The following is a 20085-nucleotide window of genomic DNA, read 5'->3' on the forward strand; positions in this document are numbered from 1 at the left end:
AGCCAAACGGTGCAGTAGAACTGTAATCAGACAGTCAAAATAGGCAGCTCTGTGAAGAACAGAAGTGATGATTCTATTTGTCAGTGTATTGCATCTCGTAGCTGCATTCTGTGATGTAAAGATTGATTTCATGCCAAAGCTATTCCCCTTGGGGACAGCAGAAGGTTTACATTCTATAATAGTTCTGTAATTATTCTGTAATAATTCTTTAATAATTGCATGAATTTGTAGGCAGAAGTAAACATTAAAAAATGAGAATGTGCTTTTAAATGTCGTTAACTGCTTCCAATCATAAAAGCCATTAAATGTGAAACACAGGCCTGAGATGGATACTTAGAGAAAGCGACAATGGAAAGGATGTGCTTTCAAGAACATCATAAGAGAGAGTGTGACCTACAGACAGAAATTAAAAATACAATTCAACTATCCATAGCTGAATCCATAAGAACTTAATGAAAAAAGACAGGTATCCAGCTAAACATCAGAAAATATACAAAATCTCATTTCCCTCCTGGCAAAATGTGTGTTACATCCATGCTAATGAAATTATCGCCTGTAGTGAACAAAACATATCATATCAGAATTCTGTGCCATGTTGTGCTGGAAATGCTATGCATAATTCATTGCACTTTTATGATTTTTAGTAAGTTTTAGTGCAGATTTTGAGGTTATAGTAAATTAGAGCTACGTTTCAATTTCAAAGTCATTTCTAATAGTTTGAAAAAAAGTTTTCACTCCAAACCAGATGAGGAATTTCTGCATTTCTTCTGGAAAGGGAATTCTAAGTGTATTTCTGTTTACATAGTGTAAAAACAAACAAACAAGCCCTTCTGAAAGTTTATTTACACTTAACTCTGTCCCAGCCTCCCATAAATGACTGAATGGCAGAGAGGCAATATATATCTTGGTACAGAGGTTTTGGTAGGCATTAAAGGCTCTCCAGAAGAACCGCTCTTCTACATTCCCAGAATATTCCTTTTTCCTCTACATTATTTCATTTCACATCACTAAGAAAAGTGCTGCCCAGTCTAGGTGAGAAATGCCTTTCTGTTCAGCTCTTTTGGGGCTTTGAGTGATATCATTATCAAGCTGATGGCTACCAAGTATCAGATCCAGCTTTCTCACTTTGATAAATGTTCCCAAAAACAAGGGACATAATGTGGTTTTAAATCCCACAAAATACTCTTTTATGTTTCCTGCCCATTCCTCCTTCTCACTCCCTTTCTTTCTCTGTCTCTTATTTCCTTGGTTTGTAGCCATTTTGAATGGAGGCCATCTTCCCTTTTGGCCCAAGAACTGGGCTGGAAATATTCGAACCTTAAATCCAGCTCCAGTACGTATTAAATGTTTTATCATTGAAATTCAATCTCTCAGTAAAAAATGCCCACATGAAAGTGAAATTAACTGAATGTATCCCTCTCTCAGTAAATAAAATAAAATAGGAAATAGATAAAGGAGAGAAATGCAAGGAGTATTAACTGGAGGTACTTTACATCTCCCTCAGGACAGCCTGGCAAATGTCTTTTTAATCTGTATTTCATGAGAACACTTGCAACATCAAGTATTTTAAGAGCCAAGAGGCTAAGATCCATTGTGCAGGGTCATGCTGGCATGAACTGCTGGAGTCGAGCCCTCCATCCAAGGCATGGCAGAAGAGCTACTGTGTCTCTGTTGGGAAATGGGCTTGGGCGGTAGAGGAGGGCGTTTTCACCCTTTTGTTCTGACAAACCCTATTTTCTTGCCCTTCATGCTTGTTTCCTGGACATTCAGTCACATTGGCTTCCTAAACCTGGCTCCAGCCCCAGGTGTGATGACTCCATTCAGAGTCTGTAGTTCTCCACTCTCCTGCCAGTCTTTGCAATTCCTTTCTTCTTCAGTCGCTTCTTGCTGTTACTGAGCTAAGTCTTCAGGCTTGAAATTTTACTTTTTGACAGGTTTGTCTTTGTAGTCATGTCAGAAGCAAATTCATGAAGCAAATTACCTTTCAGAAATACATACAGCTCTTTCTGTAGCTACTCCTGCTTCCCTTGAAAGCAGCAGGTTTCTTTACATGCTGTCTGTTAGATCCCATGTCCAAATAGGAAAATGCTCCATCTGATGAAGGATCTTCTTTTTCAGCTAGGTCGTTGTTGCCAATGCAGTCGTGAAGGTCTTCTCTTCCTTCTGCTGCAGAAGGGGCCTGCAGATAGGAGACGCAAGAGAATTCAGAGGGTTCTTGAAGGAGGCTTCGTATCTATTGTATTTTGCAAGGTTTTGTGGTTCTTTATAGGTTGGGATTTGATTAAGGGTTTAGGTAGAGCAGGGCATGTTATGCCTGTAACCTAGAGCAGCTTTCTGTGTTGTTACTATGCTCCCTGAGCTAATGTAATGACTTCTTTCACTCTTCTAGCTTCATCTACCCTCCTGAGTCATGATGAAGTAGGGTGCAGAAGCCCTTTGTTCCCACTGGATCTTCCATCCCTTCAAGCAGCCTTTCTAAACTTATATCTTGAAAAGAATGCTCTCACGATGCAAAATTACTTGACTAGAAGTCGCATATTCTCACTGCCCCGCTGAAGGCAGAGCGTTCTTTATGTCCCTGATACCACCAGTGTCTGTGGGAATGTCCAGAAGTCACTAAGTGGCAGCATCCTGCCCTCCGGGTGCATTCAGTCAATAGGAGCGTTCTTTTGATGAAATGATTATCTTGTGATGGATTGCTTGAGATCATCATTTTTGAGAACAGGCCAGCAGGCTGGTCTGGTGGGCAAAGCTGCTGTGAGAACCAAGCAGAATCAGTTAACCTCTCAGCTTGCTGCTGCAGTGGAATTCAGCTTTATTATTATTGTTATTATTATTATTATTATTATTATTATTATTATTATATTTTAAAAAGGCTAAGATCATTAAGCCATTCAATAAAACAATCGTAATTTTTCTAAGAACTTAGCTGAGACCAGCCAGCCCTTTTCAGATGTGTATTCTGGCCCCTTTGGTGGTTCTTCCAAACCTGGCATTTCTGATTCCCTGTCTGCCCCTCCTTTCCCTCCCACATGCTTGACCTCCAACAGCATTCCTTCGCTTGTCTTAAGACCTTACATGTCGTTTCACTCTCCCTCTCTCCCCAAGAATGCGATCCTGGCCTGAGCTTTCTAATTGTGTGTAGCAAGGATAAAACTCCTTGCCTCGCTTGGCTGCCCTCTTGTTTGGAAACTCACCCTAAACATTTCCACATGGTTTGTACTTTTTTTGCACAGCTCGAGATTTTTTTTTTTTTCATCTTTTCTTTTAAACTTCTTCTTGTGTTAAAACAAAACAAAACACTCCAGCTTCTTCTACCTTGGGCTGCTGGCACTGACCTTGCCTTGTTACTGTTTGCATTTCTTTTGTACCTTTTTGCAGCTGAAATCTCTATGGGCTTTTAAATCTGTCAGCAGCCGCTACCAGGCTCAGTGTGCAATTTAGCTCACTGTTTTCACAAGTTTCCCAGCCCTGAAAGCTTTCCAAATGAGCCATTGTTGGGCTGAGTTAAAGAGGTATTGTCTGTGCTTGGGTTAGGTTAGTGTGGGTGCCAGAATCTGCATGTGTGGCGTTCTCAGTGCTGCGATGTCATCTAGATAGTGGGCCCTGGACGCTTCCTTCTCCAAACACTTTCAAATAGATAGGAAGAAGGAATCCCTGCCAAAACTGATTTATTGAAATACTACTGGCAGCTTGTCTTTTTATCGCTGTAACTCTCCCTTAGACACCTTTGTCTGTCCCTGCTCATGCAGGCTGCGTGCTCTGAAGACCATCCCTACTTGTTCCCACCAGCAACTGAAATGGCCAGCTGGGACTGGAGTCCTGTTCTGGTCAGCACCGAGTGAGCAGAGAGCAAGTGGCTGTCTCTGCTGAGATGATTTATAGAGCCATGAATAGGAAATGAGGCTATTGGTATCTACCTGTTACAGGAGAGAAACTGATGCTGGGAAATTCAGTGGCATATCCAGAGGGGGCTCCTGACACAGCTGGGAGTCAGTTCCAGATCACAGCATTATTCCTCATTTTGTTAATGTGAGATTGGCTAGGTTCTAACAGGGTGTCTTCTGCTGAACTCATTTCTCTTAACGGAGACTGAATTTGCTGATCTGTTTAACCTGATGTAAAGTTGTGTGGAGTTAGGTCCTCTGATTCTGAACTGCTATTTGTATTTTACCAGGGACTGTGTGGTCCAGAGGACAAACACAAGAGTACTGAAACCTTTTCAACCTATAAGTTGCTGATGGCATTACTGCTTCTAGACTACAGCCTTGTGACCTTTGTTTAAAAGATATGGTGACTTCATTGTTCTTGTTCTAGATGGTTGTCAGCCCTGGGAAGAAACAAACCACTATTTTTATCTCTCAATTTCTGCCCAGAAATAGAAGAAAGTGGCACGTGCCATAAATCCATTGGCAGTTTTAACTGGAAGACCAAGCTGGTACTGCAGTCCAGAAAAAAATTGTATTGAATTTTTAGCCTTTCTCCAAGAACCTTAAGGAGCATCAGTGTTACATAAGCCAGTACTTTGAGTTCTTAACTTCATCCCTTTAATGTGGTCTTTCCCATCCCTTACTAATTACAAGTAATGGAAGTCTGACATGGCAGTTGTTCAGGCTGCCCGCATCATACGTTGTGCTCCGACAGGGAGAGCTTGCAGTAGCAATGCAAAGATTACAAAACCAGTAATATTTGGGGTCTTTGGGGGGCACAAAGTCTTCTGCCTTTTGATTGAATGTTAGTCAATGTACCTGATTCAGATTCCTCTCAATACGTTAGAAATCATCAATGCAGCTGTTGACCATGTTCTTTTTCTTTTTCACAATCTCCAGGATGAATTGGATCTTACAGACAAGAACAGAGAGGCTATGTTTGCACTCCCTCCAGAGAAGAAATGGCAGATTTACTGCAGCAAAAAGAAGGTATTACCGATGTCCTAACTGAAGTAGCTTTCCAATAAATTCTCTGTGTATGAACATAATTGCGGATACATATCTAGATGTGAATTATAAGTTTACCACTGTTTTCTCAAGAACATAATTGATTTAAGGATTTTTATTGGCATGAATATGGTACAACTTTCTCACAAGTAGTGTGTGCATGTGTGAGTTTTGAAGAGTTTTTAGTAAGTTAAAATCATATGTTGCTCCATGTTGAAGCTTTAAGGTTTCTTGTTTGAGCTGGAACAAAAGCTGTAGTGGAAATGCTTTAAGGCATTTTAAAAAACTTTTGTAGATTGCTTAGAATAGAAAATTTATTACTGAGATATTTCAGGATGGCTTCAAATATCTGTAAAGTGCATAATAATGGTATCTTAAAACCTAGCTTTAAAATCTTTCAGAGCTAGTAGGAAAGGCTCTGCATTGCATTGGAAATTGAAGAAGGACTTGCTCTTGTCAATTTCTGTGTGAGGTTTCTCCAGTCAAGGTTTTCGAACCTCAAACAAACTGGTGAGAGAGCCAGAACATCAGAGGCTGGTACCTCACACTGAGTACTTTGTCACTAGAAGAATGACGGCCAAGTGAACTGAAAGGTTGTGTCACTGATGTGAAACTTGTAAAAGAGGAATTTCTGCAGGAGTGGTGGAGTGGAAATTTTTTGCTGCTGTAGGAAGGAAGCAGGTAATTGGAAGCAAAGATAGCCCTGGTAGTATGTATTCATTAACAGTAAATGTTAGAAAAATAGGTGTTAAGTTCAATAGTTGTATTTCCCAAACATGCAAGTCATGCTATGAGAGTATTTCTCTTTATATATATATTTGCATAACAGAAGCTGTAAGAGGAGGTTTAGATTTCTATATCGAAGGTGGGACATTGAAACCCTGATGATGATCCTTCTGAGGTCATTGTGTTTGCTAACTTTCAGGTGGTTTTTTTTATGAGTAGATGAAGGCCTTTGGTATCCGAGACTGCTGGCTTGGCTTCTTTCCTCAGCAAATAATAAACATGTATAAGATCAGCTTTCTTACCATGTATATTAAATAAAATCTCAGTCAAACCAATCACATGGACACTTTGCATGTATCTTATTTTTTGTTTGAGATGCATCACACAGAGAAGTTAATAGCGTCAAATTAGTTACAGTGCCTCTGAGCTAGCAATAATTCAAGAAGTGCATAAAAGCAGCCTAGGCTCAGTTGTGCTTGGTGTTCTTCATTCATCTTCCTGCTAGTACACAGAGCTTGCACGTGGAGGGAAGGTGCAGGCTGCTGTGATCAATGTCTGCTTTACATTTTTGCTGGCAGGCTCAGCTGGCTTTTTCAGCTCTGGTGGGAGAGGATCTATTTGTAGTCGTCTTAGAGAAACACACATTCCATCTCCTGGACCAGTCAGCCTTGGCAGGAAGATACAGGCTTTAATGCATTTAATATGTTGGTTGGATTCACTACATTACACTTTTTTTTTTTTTGTCTTCCCTTAAAGTAGTGGATTTGATATAAGAATCCTGAAGACCTCCAGAGTTAAAGGAGCTGCATACTGGAAAATCTTTATAATGCATTTATAGTGAAACCTCAGTTAGCTGAACTCCAGCTATCCAAAATGATGTGCTAACTGAAACACTATACTGTTGCCAGATGTCTATTCATTACATTGTAGATACTTTCAATTACTTGAAACTTTAACTGTCCAATGTTATTCATTTCTTCCCTTCACAGTCAGTCAGATGATCGGTGCTGACACATCTCTCTCTAGCCTACTACCTAATCCACCTATCATTATTGTTCTACAGTGACAGAAAAGCATGTTGCAGCCTTCCCTGAAGTGTTCATAATCTGATTTTAGCCACAAAGGGCCCGATTTCTCACTTGACAGAGCTCTGTCAGCCATCCAGGACTACCCCCCAACGAGCTCTGTCTTGCTGATGCTGAGTTCTCTGTTTTTTGGGAAGTGAGGGCTCTGCATCCACCACGAGGAAAAGCTCTGTAACATGGGAAGTGAAAATGCTATGAACTAGAAGGTCAAAAAGTACAAGTTGAGGAAACTGTTCATTCATTAATCTCAGATGCCTTTGCTAGTCCAAAAAATAATGGGAGGTCGGATCTTCCTAATTGGCTCCAAAGGTGGCAAGGTTAATCAGCAGCCTGAAGTAAACAAATGTCACCTGCAGAAATGAAGAGCACTCCTTATTGTAGGCACACTGTCCATTTTTCTTGGCAGTTAGACTTCAGTTATAGTTTTTCACAGCACTTGTTCCCACTGTGCTAGCAGAAAGTCATTATTGTATCAAAAGTTTCATTCCACCTGTTTCTGATACCAACTCCTTCTAAAGAAATTAAGATGGATGTGTCAGTGCATTTAAAATTATATCCTGAGGGCACAGCTTGCCAGTCAAAGTTCCCGCATAATCAAAGGAGACTCAGTTTTGTATGGGAGTTTTGTGATAGTGGGTGATATCTACAACTGAGTGCTCTCATTGCATCATACAGCCATGCTTGCTTTGGGCACTGCTGGTCATTCTAGGTTTGCACCTGAAACCTCCAGTACTAAAACCATAATAAATGAATAAAGATTGCTCTGCTGGAAAATGATAACGTGTTCTCAGTCTCAGCCATTCCTCTACCTTGCCTTTAATCTGTACAGACTGGATAGTGAGAGATACAGTTGTCCATTTGCATCAGAACAACCATTAATCAGTCCCCTTTTGGCACCCTGACACTATCCAAAACACCAGTCCTACGAGTTCAGATTGCCCCTGTCTCTGCAGTATGAACTTGCCCTGATGCCATACAGTTTTAAGTAGAGCCATATGGAGACAGAATGTGAATGATGGCATCCTCCCCCACTTCATGTACTTTTATTCTGAGTTAAAAAAGTTCACTCCTGTAATTCCTTCCTGTAAAATCTTCTCTAGATTTCCTGTTGTATGTTTTGCAGGAATTAGATCAAGTACTAGACCATGTTTTCAGATGTATTTGAAAAGGGTAAAATTTCTGATGCAACATTTAGAAAAATGCAGTTGCTTAGTACTGTTTTACCTGGAGCTGGTGCTAAGGTATATAGTCTAGTTAAATACTGATCAGCTAATGATATGGTTCATATTGGGATTCCAAAAAGGATACAAAACTCACATATTGAACTGCTTTGACACGTTGCTTTGGATGCAGCGTGCATTTCTAAGAATGAGGCCTCAGTGTGCAGGCAACAGCTTATTGCCTCCTGTACTATCCTACAAGCTCATAGACTTTTCACTATTGGATAGCAATTCAAGTTGTTTTATTTTTATGGCCTTTGCCTGCCTCCAGAGGCTAATCTGTAAACCTTCAGTTGAGCAGATTTCAGTAGGAAGAAAACATATTTTGCTGAGTTAAACAACTTTGTTGTTGTTGTTGCTTTTAACTTCCATGTTTCTCGGAGGAAAATTTGGTAGCAAATCTCTTTGCAAAGTACAGTCAAACTGGACTAACTATACCATACAGCTTCCCTCCAAACAAAGCCAACTAAAAGCTCAGTCCTAATAACCAAGTGTGTTGAACTTTCCTAGATACGTTGGGATTATTTTTTATTTTTTCCATTTTAGTTGCACTGAATAGTAACCGTATTGAGTTGTTTGTGCAGTACCTGTTCAAGTGACATCATTCCAAGTCAAGTAGTGAAGCAACAGTCACAGAATAGCAACTTTCTGGAAAGAAGTAATTATGGCATCTGAAAAAGTGTACATGTGTATAATCCTCAAATTGATTGTACTTTTTCTGTTACCAGAAGAAGATCCAGAGAAAGACTTCTCTACAATAGCAAAACAGGCTTAAAACAATTCTGATGGAAAATTATTTAAAATACATGCTGTGCCAGACAATATGCAGAAATGAGAAATGTTTGTCAATTATATTTTTCATCTATGTGATGAATAGGAAAACTAGGAAACTGAATATGAAAATAGGAGTCAGGAACTTGTTTCTAAAAGTCTCTGATCTAAATTGCTGTATAATTTCAAAGAATTTGTCATCACTATGTTTATATATAAATGCACTTCTCTCTATCTGAAAGAAAGAATGGCAAAATAGTAAATCTAGGGAAACCTTGTGGCCATGTTCTGGTCATGTCATCCTCTCATGCCTTTTTTCCCTATTTTATACACATGCCTTGGCTGCACACCACATACCCATTTTTTTTTAATTTTTATTTTTTTAAGAGACAATCTCCGATTAATCACTGTTCATTATTTTGCATTAACTTAAAAGACAGATAGGTTTAGCATCCTTGTAGGAAGGGATTTTGTGGTGAAGTGTCTGTACTTGGGAGAGCTCACTGCAAGGAGCAGGAAGAATGGAGCGGAAGGCACTTCTGTGCATTACAGCAGCACTAAAGAGCCTAAGTCCTTTGGACTGAGGCTCAGTTCAGTACTGAGGCTGTATTCCAGGTTCAGTGTCCCAGAAGTGCTTCTAAAAAATGTTTATGCTTCTTCCACCAAACAGCAGCAGATACTGCTGCATCACCTGACGTTCAGTTCCCTTTTCCTAACTTGAAGGGTGTGTCTAGCTCTACATTTGGCTTCAAAATGCCCTTGGGAATCCTAGCCTTAGTCTAACTTTTAGCAATTTTTCTGAAGGCTTTTTATAACATTAGTAGCTCTATTTCGCAAACTCCCACTTTGGTCCCATGACGACTGTCTAACATTAATGAAAATAATGTCTATATATCACTTAATTTTCTTTGAGGGTTTCTCTGAGCTTTACCCTTGTGGCTCGCATTGTCAGCAAAATGTCACTATAAAAAATAGAGCTTGATATTGTGCAGCTGGATATAGCGTAAGATACTTCTGTCCTCCACCACCATGTCCAGGCCTGCCTTCAGACTCCTGCAGAGCTCTAAGCAGAATCCCCAGTCCAACATCAGCCTGTGTTACTGCTATGAACCCTGCTTGAAGCCCAGCTACAGTTCCAGCTTCCAGAGAACACATTTCACCCTCTATGTAGGACGCACACTCCTGTTAAAACTATAAATATTAAAAATAACTCATATAAAATGTATCAATTCATATACATACACACACGTATATAACATTGTGCAAAATTTGTTGGAGCTGCATTTGCAGATTTTGGCATAATTTCCTTAAGCTGGTGGGGATGAAGTGGAAGAGGGATACAGGTATAAAAGCTGGAGTCCTCTGTGATTTGGGAGGAAGCTTTCTGAGCTGAATGCAAATTCTTGCACCTACTGTTTGTTCTTGTGTTGTTCTGCTCTTTGTTTTTGTACTGTAAAGTGTAGTATCAGCTTGGTTAAGATGAAGGGGCAGTTATTTTTCAACTAGACATGAACTGGTAGGACTTTTCTTCCAAAACCCTGAGGTATTTTCTGTGCATTTAAGCTTCATGTGGAGGCTCTAAGGCAAGAAGTTGCATCGCATCTGTTGTGTTTGGATAGGAGTTCTGCATTTTTTGCTATAGGAAAAGGAACCTGAAGAAATGTATGTTCTTTATAATGCATGGAGATAGTCAGAGGAAGATAGATATTCCCTGAAGAAGAGGGAGAATGGATCTTCATCTGGTCTCATTTAGAGATACAATATACCAGATGAAGATCACACCATTGTGTTGTCTGAGTGTGGGTTTTTGGTTTTGTATTGTCTGATCTGAGCTATGAAAGCCCTTTGGGGTTCATCCTTTCTGTGCAAAGAGTGCCAAGCACGTGGTTGTCTTATAATAAATGAAGTGGGTGGTTTGAAGTTGTATTGTTTTCAATTCTATCTTCTTGAAGTATTTTTTCCTCTTTGAAATACTTTTAGAGTCTGTTGTTGATTTGGAATATTCAACTGTTTTGGTTATGGATTTATAGCTGTAAGGAGCACTTAATATGTCGCTTATAAGTTCCCTTCTTTAGAGTTGTTATTCCACACACTGTTTCTGGGAGTAGAAGACATGAACACACAACATGATTTTCTACAGTATTTGAGAAGCCCTTTGTAAGCAATCTCTGTTTGACAAGGCTTGGATATCACTTTGTGAAGGCTTTTGTCTGAGCTTTGCATGAAATGTTTGGGGGGAGAGGGGTGTTGCTCTCTTCTCTTCATCTGGGAAGGCAGGAAAAAAGAATAACACACACAGCACACATGATAGGCTAAAACCAGGAGCAACTGGTAGACAGCAGGAGGCTGAAGAAGCTGTGTGGGACTTGGAGAGCTGAGTGCAAGTGCATTGCTGGCAAAAACAATGAGGATATCTGACGCACGCAGGGCAAAGCCTGCTTTATATGTTGGAGCTGAACAATTAGAAGTTTTTTGTGCATCAGGTAACTTTTTCTGTTCCTACCGATGCTTTAGAAGTTCATGGCAGGAATTCAGGTCTTCAGTCAACATTTTGATTGAACTCAGTATTCAAACCTTGACAAGGACCTGAATAACTTGATCTAACTTTGCAATTAGCCCTACTTAGCGCAGGCCCTTTCTGCCTGAGGCCCCTTCCACCCTAACTTGTTCTGTGATTCTGTGAACTGACCATAAGCCAAACTAGGAAAGCAGCTGTATGGCCCTATAAAGCAAGGGGCAACAGTAAGGCTCTGTGCAATCCACTGTTTCCGGTGTTACTGCTATGAGATGAACTCCTTGAAACAAGCTTTAGTAGAAGTTATTTGGTCCCCTCCCAGTGCCTGGGATCCATGGTTGCTTTGGTCTGAGTGACTGTCTGACTTCCTTAACTCAGGAGACAGCTGGTGAAACAGTCTGAAATGTGGAACTTCTCAAATGAATTCTCTGAAAATAGCCTTGCTTTCTGTTAGCCTATGGCTCAGTGGAAATCTCGTAATGCTGGTAAGTCGCGGTGGGAGGATGTTGCCCTTTGCAAACCGCGGCATTCTTTCAGCTGGATGTCTGGAAAATGCCAGCAGTTGTGGAGTTAACTTGCTTTTTTCCCACCAGCATCTGTTCCTTTTTCTGTTAACAGAATGACTTCATGCTCAGATGTTTGGGATGATTTGTTAGCTTGATACTGACATCGGGTGATTTCTGTATCCTTAGTATAGGTAGTGAAGACGTGCACAAGGCTTCAGAAATTACTCTGTAAAAAATGCATGTAGGCTTTAGAGCAGAAAATTCAGAAACTAAGACAAACACCAAACAAGATGGGAACCAACAAAATGCACTGAGTGTCACTCATGCAGCAGTTACACATATTTCCTGATTAGCACTGTACTTAGATCTTTTCAGTCTGAAGAAGCTGTTTGATTGATGGCATTTTCCAGTGTGTATTGTAGGCTGAAATAGTAGCTCCCAGATTTGGGCAACATTGTTAGAAGAATGTAAAATAAACCTTAGAATAGTATGTATTTCCTTCTACATCGTTTTATGCAGAGTAGGTGTTTCATCTGCCAGAATAAAACTTGAAATTCCTTTAAGACGCAATTTCATTTTCATATACTTCCACACAATGAACTTAGGCTTTTTTCTCATCTCACATCAATGTGTTGATGTTGACCCCATTGCTCCCTGTGCGGATCATCATACCTGAGAAGAACATTTGGCCATTGTGTTGTGTTTGTTTTTTTTAAAAAAATTATATTTTTATTTCTTTTTTTCACATTGATATTTTCCCTTTTAGAAGTACTCCCAAGAGGTTACTTTGAGAAACAATATAGTAGATGTAATGAGGAGAGGTACTTCTCTTAAAAAAAAGTTTTTAGCCCAGATTTACTTCTGTAGCAGTTTAAAGGATGAATTTGGTGTCGAGGAAAAAATGCTTACACAGTTCAGCTGATACACTATTAGTGCAGTATAGAATTGTGATACCTGAAAAAGCACATTGTAGCAGACATAAGAGGAGATTTTTCCAAACAATTTTTACTTGGTTCATGTTTTCCATGCTGCAATGCTAACAGTTACAGACTCATTTATTTATTCTAGTATGAGAGGTTATTTTGGGTCAGGGCCTTGAAATTATATATTTATTTACGTATAATCAAAAAGTCTTCTCTTCCCCACCCCCCCATGGGAACAGCATGGAATATTTTTAGTTTCTTCCTCTCTCTGTCTCTCTCTCCAATAAGAAAAGTTAGTCATTTCTTAGAAAATGCCTTTACGGGTCTTTGGTTCAGACTGCTGAAGACATAAACTCCATAAACTTGCTGTGGATTTGCTATAGATACTCACAACATGTAGAATTTGAGTGCCCATCTTCCAGATTCTGCATTTTTCAGGTGTGCTACTAGTTCTTCCATTGAAATTAGAACTCAAAAATCTGGCCAAAAATAGTTTCAAGTTTATACAGTGATAGCTGGAAAATTGTCATCATAGTGCCTAATGTTGTGTTTTGCATTAGGCTTGCATTCTGTGGGAAATTGGGAGAGCTCAGTGGGAGCAGATTTGACCCTATCATGGAAAAAAAAAAATCCAAAACATTTACCCAGCTGTAATCCCTCTAAGATGGTGTAATTTGCTGTACTTAAAAAAGAAAAATAATGGTGAGCAATCCGATTTTGCTGCGTGGGAAGTACATGTAAATGCTGATTGTGTGATTTAGGTGCTGTCCCTGTATTCTGTTCTGTCCTTGTATGTCCTCTTTTGAAAGTTCTGGGTCTCCACAATCCAAGTATGAGTTGATCCTGCTGATGGTATGCAGCAGTAATAATACATACTCTGTGCAATGTAGTTCTCACTGTTCTGACTAGTCTCAGGTGGATAAGCAAGAGCAGAGAATACGTAAATAACGAGTATGTGTCTCTGGTATGTGAGAAGTAGATTTGGCACAGACCAGAGCTCGTTTTTCTCTGCATTCTGCATTTCACTGAATGCTCACCAGCCCTTCAAAAGCCAGTGAATACTGAACATGAAGAGTTGCTGAACTTCCTATTGTTTCAGTGACAAGTTTATAAATAGGAACAATGAAGAGTTGTTGCCAGGATCCACTGACAACCATGTTTTCATTACAGTCAGATATGGTAGTTTCAGCTATGCACCCGAATCAAGGTGAAAGTCACATAATCTTGCCTCATATTCGGTCACCTGTTGAAACGCATCTGGGATCCCAAAGGTTTTACAGATAAAATAAGTGAGAGAAATGAAGGTTGGGAGACAAGATATAGTTTTATCCAAGTTTATGGAAAGGGGAGAGACCCAGCACCTAAATGATAAACTCAAATATTTGATTAGCAATTTAAAAAAACATTGCCCCCCCAGTCTCTGTTTATTCCATTTGTTCACCTGTCCAACAGCTCTTAACTCTCCTGGTTTTTCAAATACTGACTGAGTTTAAAGGAGGGAAACAAACTGAAAATACGTGTCTACTCTCACCATCCAACTTTGTCATCCGTCTCTGTAGAAGCAGAAGTGAACTAAAGCATGACGTGGTGCCACTGGAAGCATAATGGACATGTTGTCCACATTTTCCACACTGTTAAGACAATGAAGAAAAACCTTTTAGAGTTTGTCATTAGCTAATTCTGTGTGCTCCCAGAGAGATTTGTCCTAGGTAGCTGTGCCAACTCTGGGTAGTTGTGTTCTAGGTTGTTCCTTGTGCCTTTGAACAGGGCTAGTGACCTTTCATTGCCTTCATCAAGCAACGAATAGGGTGACTGCTATGAATGGTAGGTGACTTTTCATTTTATTTAGAGAAGATTGTAAGTGGTTGCTTGCTGGAGATAAACAGAGCAGGACAAAAAGATAAACTTTGAATGCAGGCATGTGGCAGGTGGGAGGTTCAGTTACGCAGGCTGGGCTTGCTCTGTGGCTTTTCACTGTTGGCAAAAGAATGGCGGGAGGAGGAGGAGGAAAGGAAGTGAGGAAGGAGAATGAAAAAGGGAGTTTTTTCTCTCAGTCCAAATGAAATAAGTACCAGCAGGGTATAGTTGAAGCAGTGCTCTTGGAAAGGGAGCAAGGTAAGCTAAAAGCAGCAAGCCAGCTGTGGAGTAAGAAAGTCCCTTTCTGTGTTCACAGTAGGAATTCAAGGAGGCTGTAAGATTGTACAGTGAGATGGTCAATGCTAGAATGGAAATTTATTCACAATATTTTTATGTAGCGCAGAGTTGAAAGAGTAGTAGGGACAAATTAGAGCTTGAATGTTAGTGAAACTGTAGAGTATGTCCCAGTGATGCTGCTTCTTGGAAGCTGTTGGGATAGAGGCAGGTTGTTGGCTTCACCTGCCACAGGAATCACCACAGGATCTCGACCCTGACCTCAAGCTCACCACAGGTTTGCAGGGACAGAGCTGTACTCCAGGAGGACAATCTCAGTCCCAGGTCACACTGAAGAACAGGTTGTGTCATGAGAGATGTGTTTTGCCTTCTCTTGAAGACCATCTGTGTAGAATGAACCTGAATTGACTTCTAAATAGTGGGGTGCTTCACAGTGGGCATTTCTCTTCACATCCAAAAGAAGATGAAATGATGCAAGGGAAAGTTGTCTCCTAAGAGCTCCTTCATTGAATTTGCAGAGAAGTCATGAATTGCTTAATTTGGCAGCTCATTATTTAAGCTATCCACCTACCAACTGCAAAATATTGATTGGGGCTGGTGGAAAGTAGAGCAATAAGAGGTTTTAAACGTGAACACGCAGTTCAGTTAATAGGAAAGAATGATTGTCAGCAGCAAAATAGCCAGGAGAATATGTTCAATGGGAGAACAGTGTCCATGAGAAAGGTGAAACTTTCACAGGGGAGCAATGTGTAATACCGGTAGGCTTCAATTTGGCAAGTAAGCTTTATCCTGAGGGTGTAAGGAGTTGCATAATTCAGTGTGGCATCAGCTGTAATTTCAGTAGAAAATTAAGAGAGGCAGAACCTCTCCTCTTGGTCACTGCACTATATGCATAAATCAGTGCCTGTTAATGGGGGATCCACATCCTACAGTAGTGTTAAATGTGTTTGCCCAGGGACAAGCACACTTGAGTGATCTATAAATAACAAGGGGGAGTTGATGTAGTCAGCCCTGGCAGCAATTTTACATATCTGCATTGATGAGGATGATAAAAAAAAAAAATACAAATAGAAGAGGAAAGAGAATTAAACATAAGGACATTCTTAAAACTTAAAATGTACTGTGCATTCTTGCTATCATTTAAAGTTCCTTAAAATGGGTTTCTGTCCAGTAATCTACAGATGTCTTGTGCCAGGCATGGTTATTGTAAAACTTAATTTTGTTTTAAATACTCCAATTATACAGTTTACTGAAATCAGTGGTTGAGATTTCTGATCTCTCTCAGTTTCAGAAAAAAAAAAATAGCCCTTATCTTCAGCTCGTTAAAGTGCACTGGCAACATTTCCCCCTGCCGGTTAGGGCAATCCAGTCCATTTTCAGTAAGAAACTATGTATCTGCGTGTGTGTCTATGAACAGGATCTGGAATGTTTTCTTGAATATAAAAAATAAAAACATGGTCTTTATTAGGCTGCTACTAATTAGAATAAATTATTTTGAAGTGGTTCTGAGTTTAGATGAAGTTGGAAGTGGCACATTATGTGTGTACAGTGTAGAACTTCTGCTGTGTCTGTGAGTGTTTGGGAAGCAAAAATGGTGATGGATGGTATAAGCAGTTCAAAAAAAGCATGGTTGTAACTTTATTGGGAAATGTTCAGCCTGTGGTAGGGCAAACCATCTTTCACAAATGATTGATAGTCCATTTTAATTTTTAAAGACTGGTGAACTTGAGCAGCATTGAAACTTCTTTCAGTATTATGAAAAGATTTATAAGAAGGAATCTTCATTCTTCAAAAACTGTATCCCTTTTTCTCTTCTGTGCTTTTAGATTCTATTATATTTTGTGGCAGTGAGTTCCACAATTGGTTTGGCAGTATAAGGCATTTTCTAATATGAATAATAATATGAAGACTTTGATTCTTCCCTTGAAAGACTAGTTAGTAACCAGCACCAGAGGTCATTGTCAGGCCAGTCAAGTTGCTGGCAGCAGGGCAAAGATCAGGCTAAATAAAGGAAAAAAAAAAAAAAAAAAAGGAAAAAAAAAAGAGAGAGAAAAAAAAAAATAATAAAAAATCCTACGCTCTGTTTATGCTCTGTTAGGTAGAATATTCCTGTGTCATAATCCAGTGAACTGGAAGCATGTATGGCTATACCTGACCTTTATAAGAGGCCATTAGAACTCAGTTACTTGCTCCAGCTGGTAATTAATGAGTATTCCATTTTAATAAGTTATACAGTAGACTGCTTTTGTGGCAGAAGGATTATTATCTGCACATCAATAACTTAATTCCAGGGAGAGAAGTAATGTTTGTTTTTCTCACTCTGGATAAATTGTACTTAAAGTACTTGGGTATAGCTCCCTCCTTCCCCCAAACCCTGAGAATATTTGTGTAAACGCTAGTCATGGCGTCTGAGAAATGGAGCAGTGACCACATCTGTCTACTGAATGGCTCGGTCCTATGGTCTGCCCTGTTTCAAAATTAGCATCTCCTGGGACATGGCTGGCTTTTTGGACGCGTAAACTGTCTGAAAAGCTTGGATATATTTTAGCTCCACTTCTGAATTAGTATTTCGTCCCACAGCAGATCAAACACATTTTTTGTCTTTTAATGAAAGTGCTTTTTATTTATGCAACTTTGGCTGCTCTGAACTGAGACAGATGTTAATGGATGAACAGTGTGTTAATGAACAGGTAAATGTTTCTTTGAAAGCTGTACTTCTCCTTAAAGTGAACTGCAAGAAAAGGCAGTAAGTCAGTCATGGAAAAAAGGGAGAATGGTGATTTGGATGAGAGTGCAGGATGTACAACTTCAGTGTCGATTGATTCTTGGCTGTGCTACAGATTTCCTGTGTGACTGTGAACTCTGTAGTTGTCTGCATCCCATTTTCCCTCTTTCTGCTGATCTCACTGAAAGGGAGACTGAAAAACCTAATGCATGAATTTCTTTAAAGACCTTTGACAGTGTAGAGTGCAAGGTGTTACAGGATTGTATTGTATTCAGCATTAATAGCAGATGTTGCAATAAGTTGAGTCATTTTAAAAAGTATCTGAAGGGAGCAGAGTAGCACTTTTGGGAAATGAAACACAAGTGATAGCCATTCTCCACCCCCAAAACAATCAAATACCCAACCTAGTTTATAGTGGCCAGAATATTCATGTGGAGAGCAAGGTTCATGTACTTCACTTTGAAAGACGCAGAACATGAACATGAGTCTGAATCCTGCACATCTCAAATAAACATTTTACCAGCTAAGCTGTTGTTCTAGAGAGTGTGGGAGGGCTTCATCCAGAAGCAGAGAATTTTTCTACGGCAAAGCTTTCACATCAGTTGATGTAAGTCACGTTAGAACATTAGAAGTTTCAATGAACTGGAGTTAAAAAAAAAAATCACTGCAAAATCCCCACTTATTCATAATCAAGATCCTAATTTCCATTGCCTTTTAATAAGAATTATGTAAAAAAAAAAAAAAAAAGAAAAAGAAAAAAGCTAAAGGGACATACTCATTATGACAAACAAATAACATATTTCATTTTTTCTTTTTTTCTTAAAATATTATAGTTTCTTATATTGATTTATATGATTTATATCTTCTGAACTGTATGTGATGATGCTGACCCCATGGTCTTTATAGGTCCTTTCCAACTACTCTACTCTACTCTACTCTACTCTACTCTACTCTACTCTACTCTACTCTACTCTACTCTACTCTACTCTACTCTACTCTTTACACCACATAACCTGTTTCTCAGTTCTATGAGGTGCTAGAATGGTGCATGCAGGCTGCTGAGAGGAAGAACTGCATTAACCTTAATGTGAGTTCTGCAGGCAAATTCAATTCTTTGTGACCCAAGTATGAATTTAGGCATACACTCTCTGGACAGAATATAGTATACAAGCTGGAACAGGAATTTTTATTACAGTAGCCTCATTTCATATTCTTCATCTGTGCTTGCATGCTGGTTTCACTGATGTAGAGAGGAACTCAGTGATAATATCATGGTTCCTTGCCAGCAACAGGTTTTAAACTTCCATTTTTCAGCACCAGATACATGGCTTTTTCCTGTTTTGTTCTCAACAGTGCAAAACGGTAAGGTCAGCTGCTTGCAGATGGTTTTGAGGAGAAAGTCATGTTTCCAGTGAATAGATATCATCTCTATAATAATCATAACCCATGATTATCACATGGCATTCGTTATATGTAGTGTATGTCTTGATGCAACAGTTCCAGGAGGAAGTGTTATTTCAGTTTGTATGTTGGAAAGCTTCATGAATCCTCAGCCCTGGCAATTTCCCACAGGATTGTGTGTACAGGTAGTAGCAAAGTCCATGCAATGGTTGGACACCCAGGGATGCCAAGCACCCACTGGTCCCATGGAGCTGGGATTTGTCAACATTGCATAAAAACAATCTATATGGTGGAAACAGGAGAACTCTGGATTCAATGTCAGATCAGTACCGGTTCCTAACTCTGCTAATGATTTCCTGGATGAGTTTTAATCGTCATGTCACTCTCTCCTTTCCTCCATCTGCAGGAAGGAAGCCTTGTACTGCTTCTGATTTTATGGATATATTTCTTAATGCCTGCACATGGTCAGATTTTCAGGAAATGCTCTAGAGGACTGCTTGACATTGTTTGGGGTCCTTTTGGTGCAGTGTGAGATACCAATGCATCTTCACTGGAAACTGAAACCCAGTGCTTGCCCCAGAAGAGCATCAGTGCAGACAGTTTTGTCCAGACTTTTCCTCTGTTGTTTCTTAAAAGACTCAAAACATCTTGAAAGAAGCAGTCATCATATATGCAGTGTCTTTCGTTTTCATGATCCACTAATACAAAATATTTGGCATTTGCACATGGCTTCTGCAGTTCTTGTGTTTGGTACTTCTAGATTATGTCTGTTATGATGGCAGTCTTTGTATTGCAAGTGCTCGTTCTGCTGAAATGGCAGTCACCAAAGGTTTCTGCTCTCTAGAGAATGGCTTGCCCGATGCATCCAGACTCCCAGGATTCTCAAAAAGATTTTCAGGATAAGTTTAGCTGTGCAGACAATACTTTGTTGTATTTTGTTTCATTTTGATTGGTTCAGATGGTCCAAATCCTTGCCCTACTCCATTAAATCCTATTTTGGATGAAGTCAAAAGTTCCACTTTCCACCAAGGGATGGAGCCTGTCCAAATTAGTGTCAAAAGCCTGTATAATACCTTGGCTATATTACAGGCTTGTATCGTATCAGGATCCTGTTTTCACAGCAGT

General features: G+C 39.6%; 1 protein-coding gene across 7 annotated transcripts in view; it reads left to right on the top strand.

Moving 5' to 3' along the window:
- Positions 1–20085, top strand: part of DAAM2 (dishevelled associated activator of morphogenesis 2) — a 197074-nt gene that overhangs the window by 92257 nt on the left and 84732 nt on the right. For all 7 annotated transcript variants that reach the window (XM_068676592.1, XM_068676596.1, XM_068676598.1 and 4 more), the window contains one exon: positions 4830–4919. In XM_068676592.1, the coding sequence (XP_068532693.1) occupies positions 4830–4919 (90 nt within the window). The remainder of the gene's footprint in view (positions 1–4829; positions 4920–20085) is intronic.

Source organism: Anas acuta, chromosome 3 (assembly GCF_963932015.1).
Source record: "Anas acuta chromosome 3, bAnaAcu1.1, whole genome shotgun sequence".
Lineage (NCBI taxonomy): Eukaryota > Metazoa > Chordata > Aves > Anseriformes > Anatidae > Anas > Anas acuta.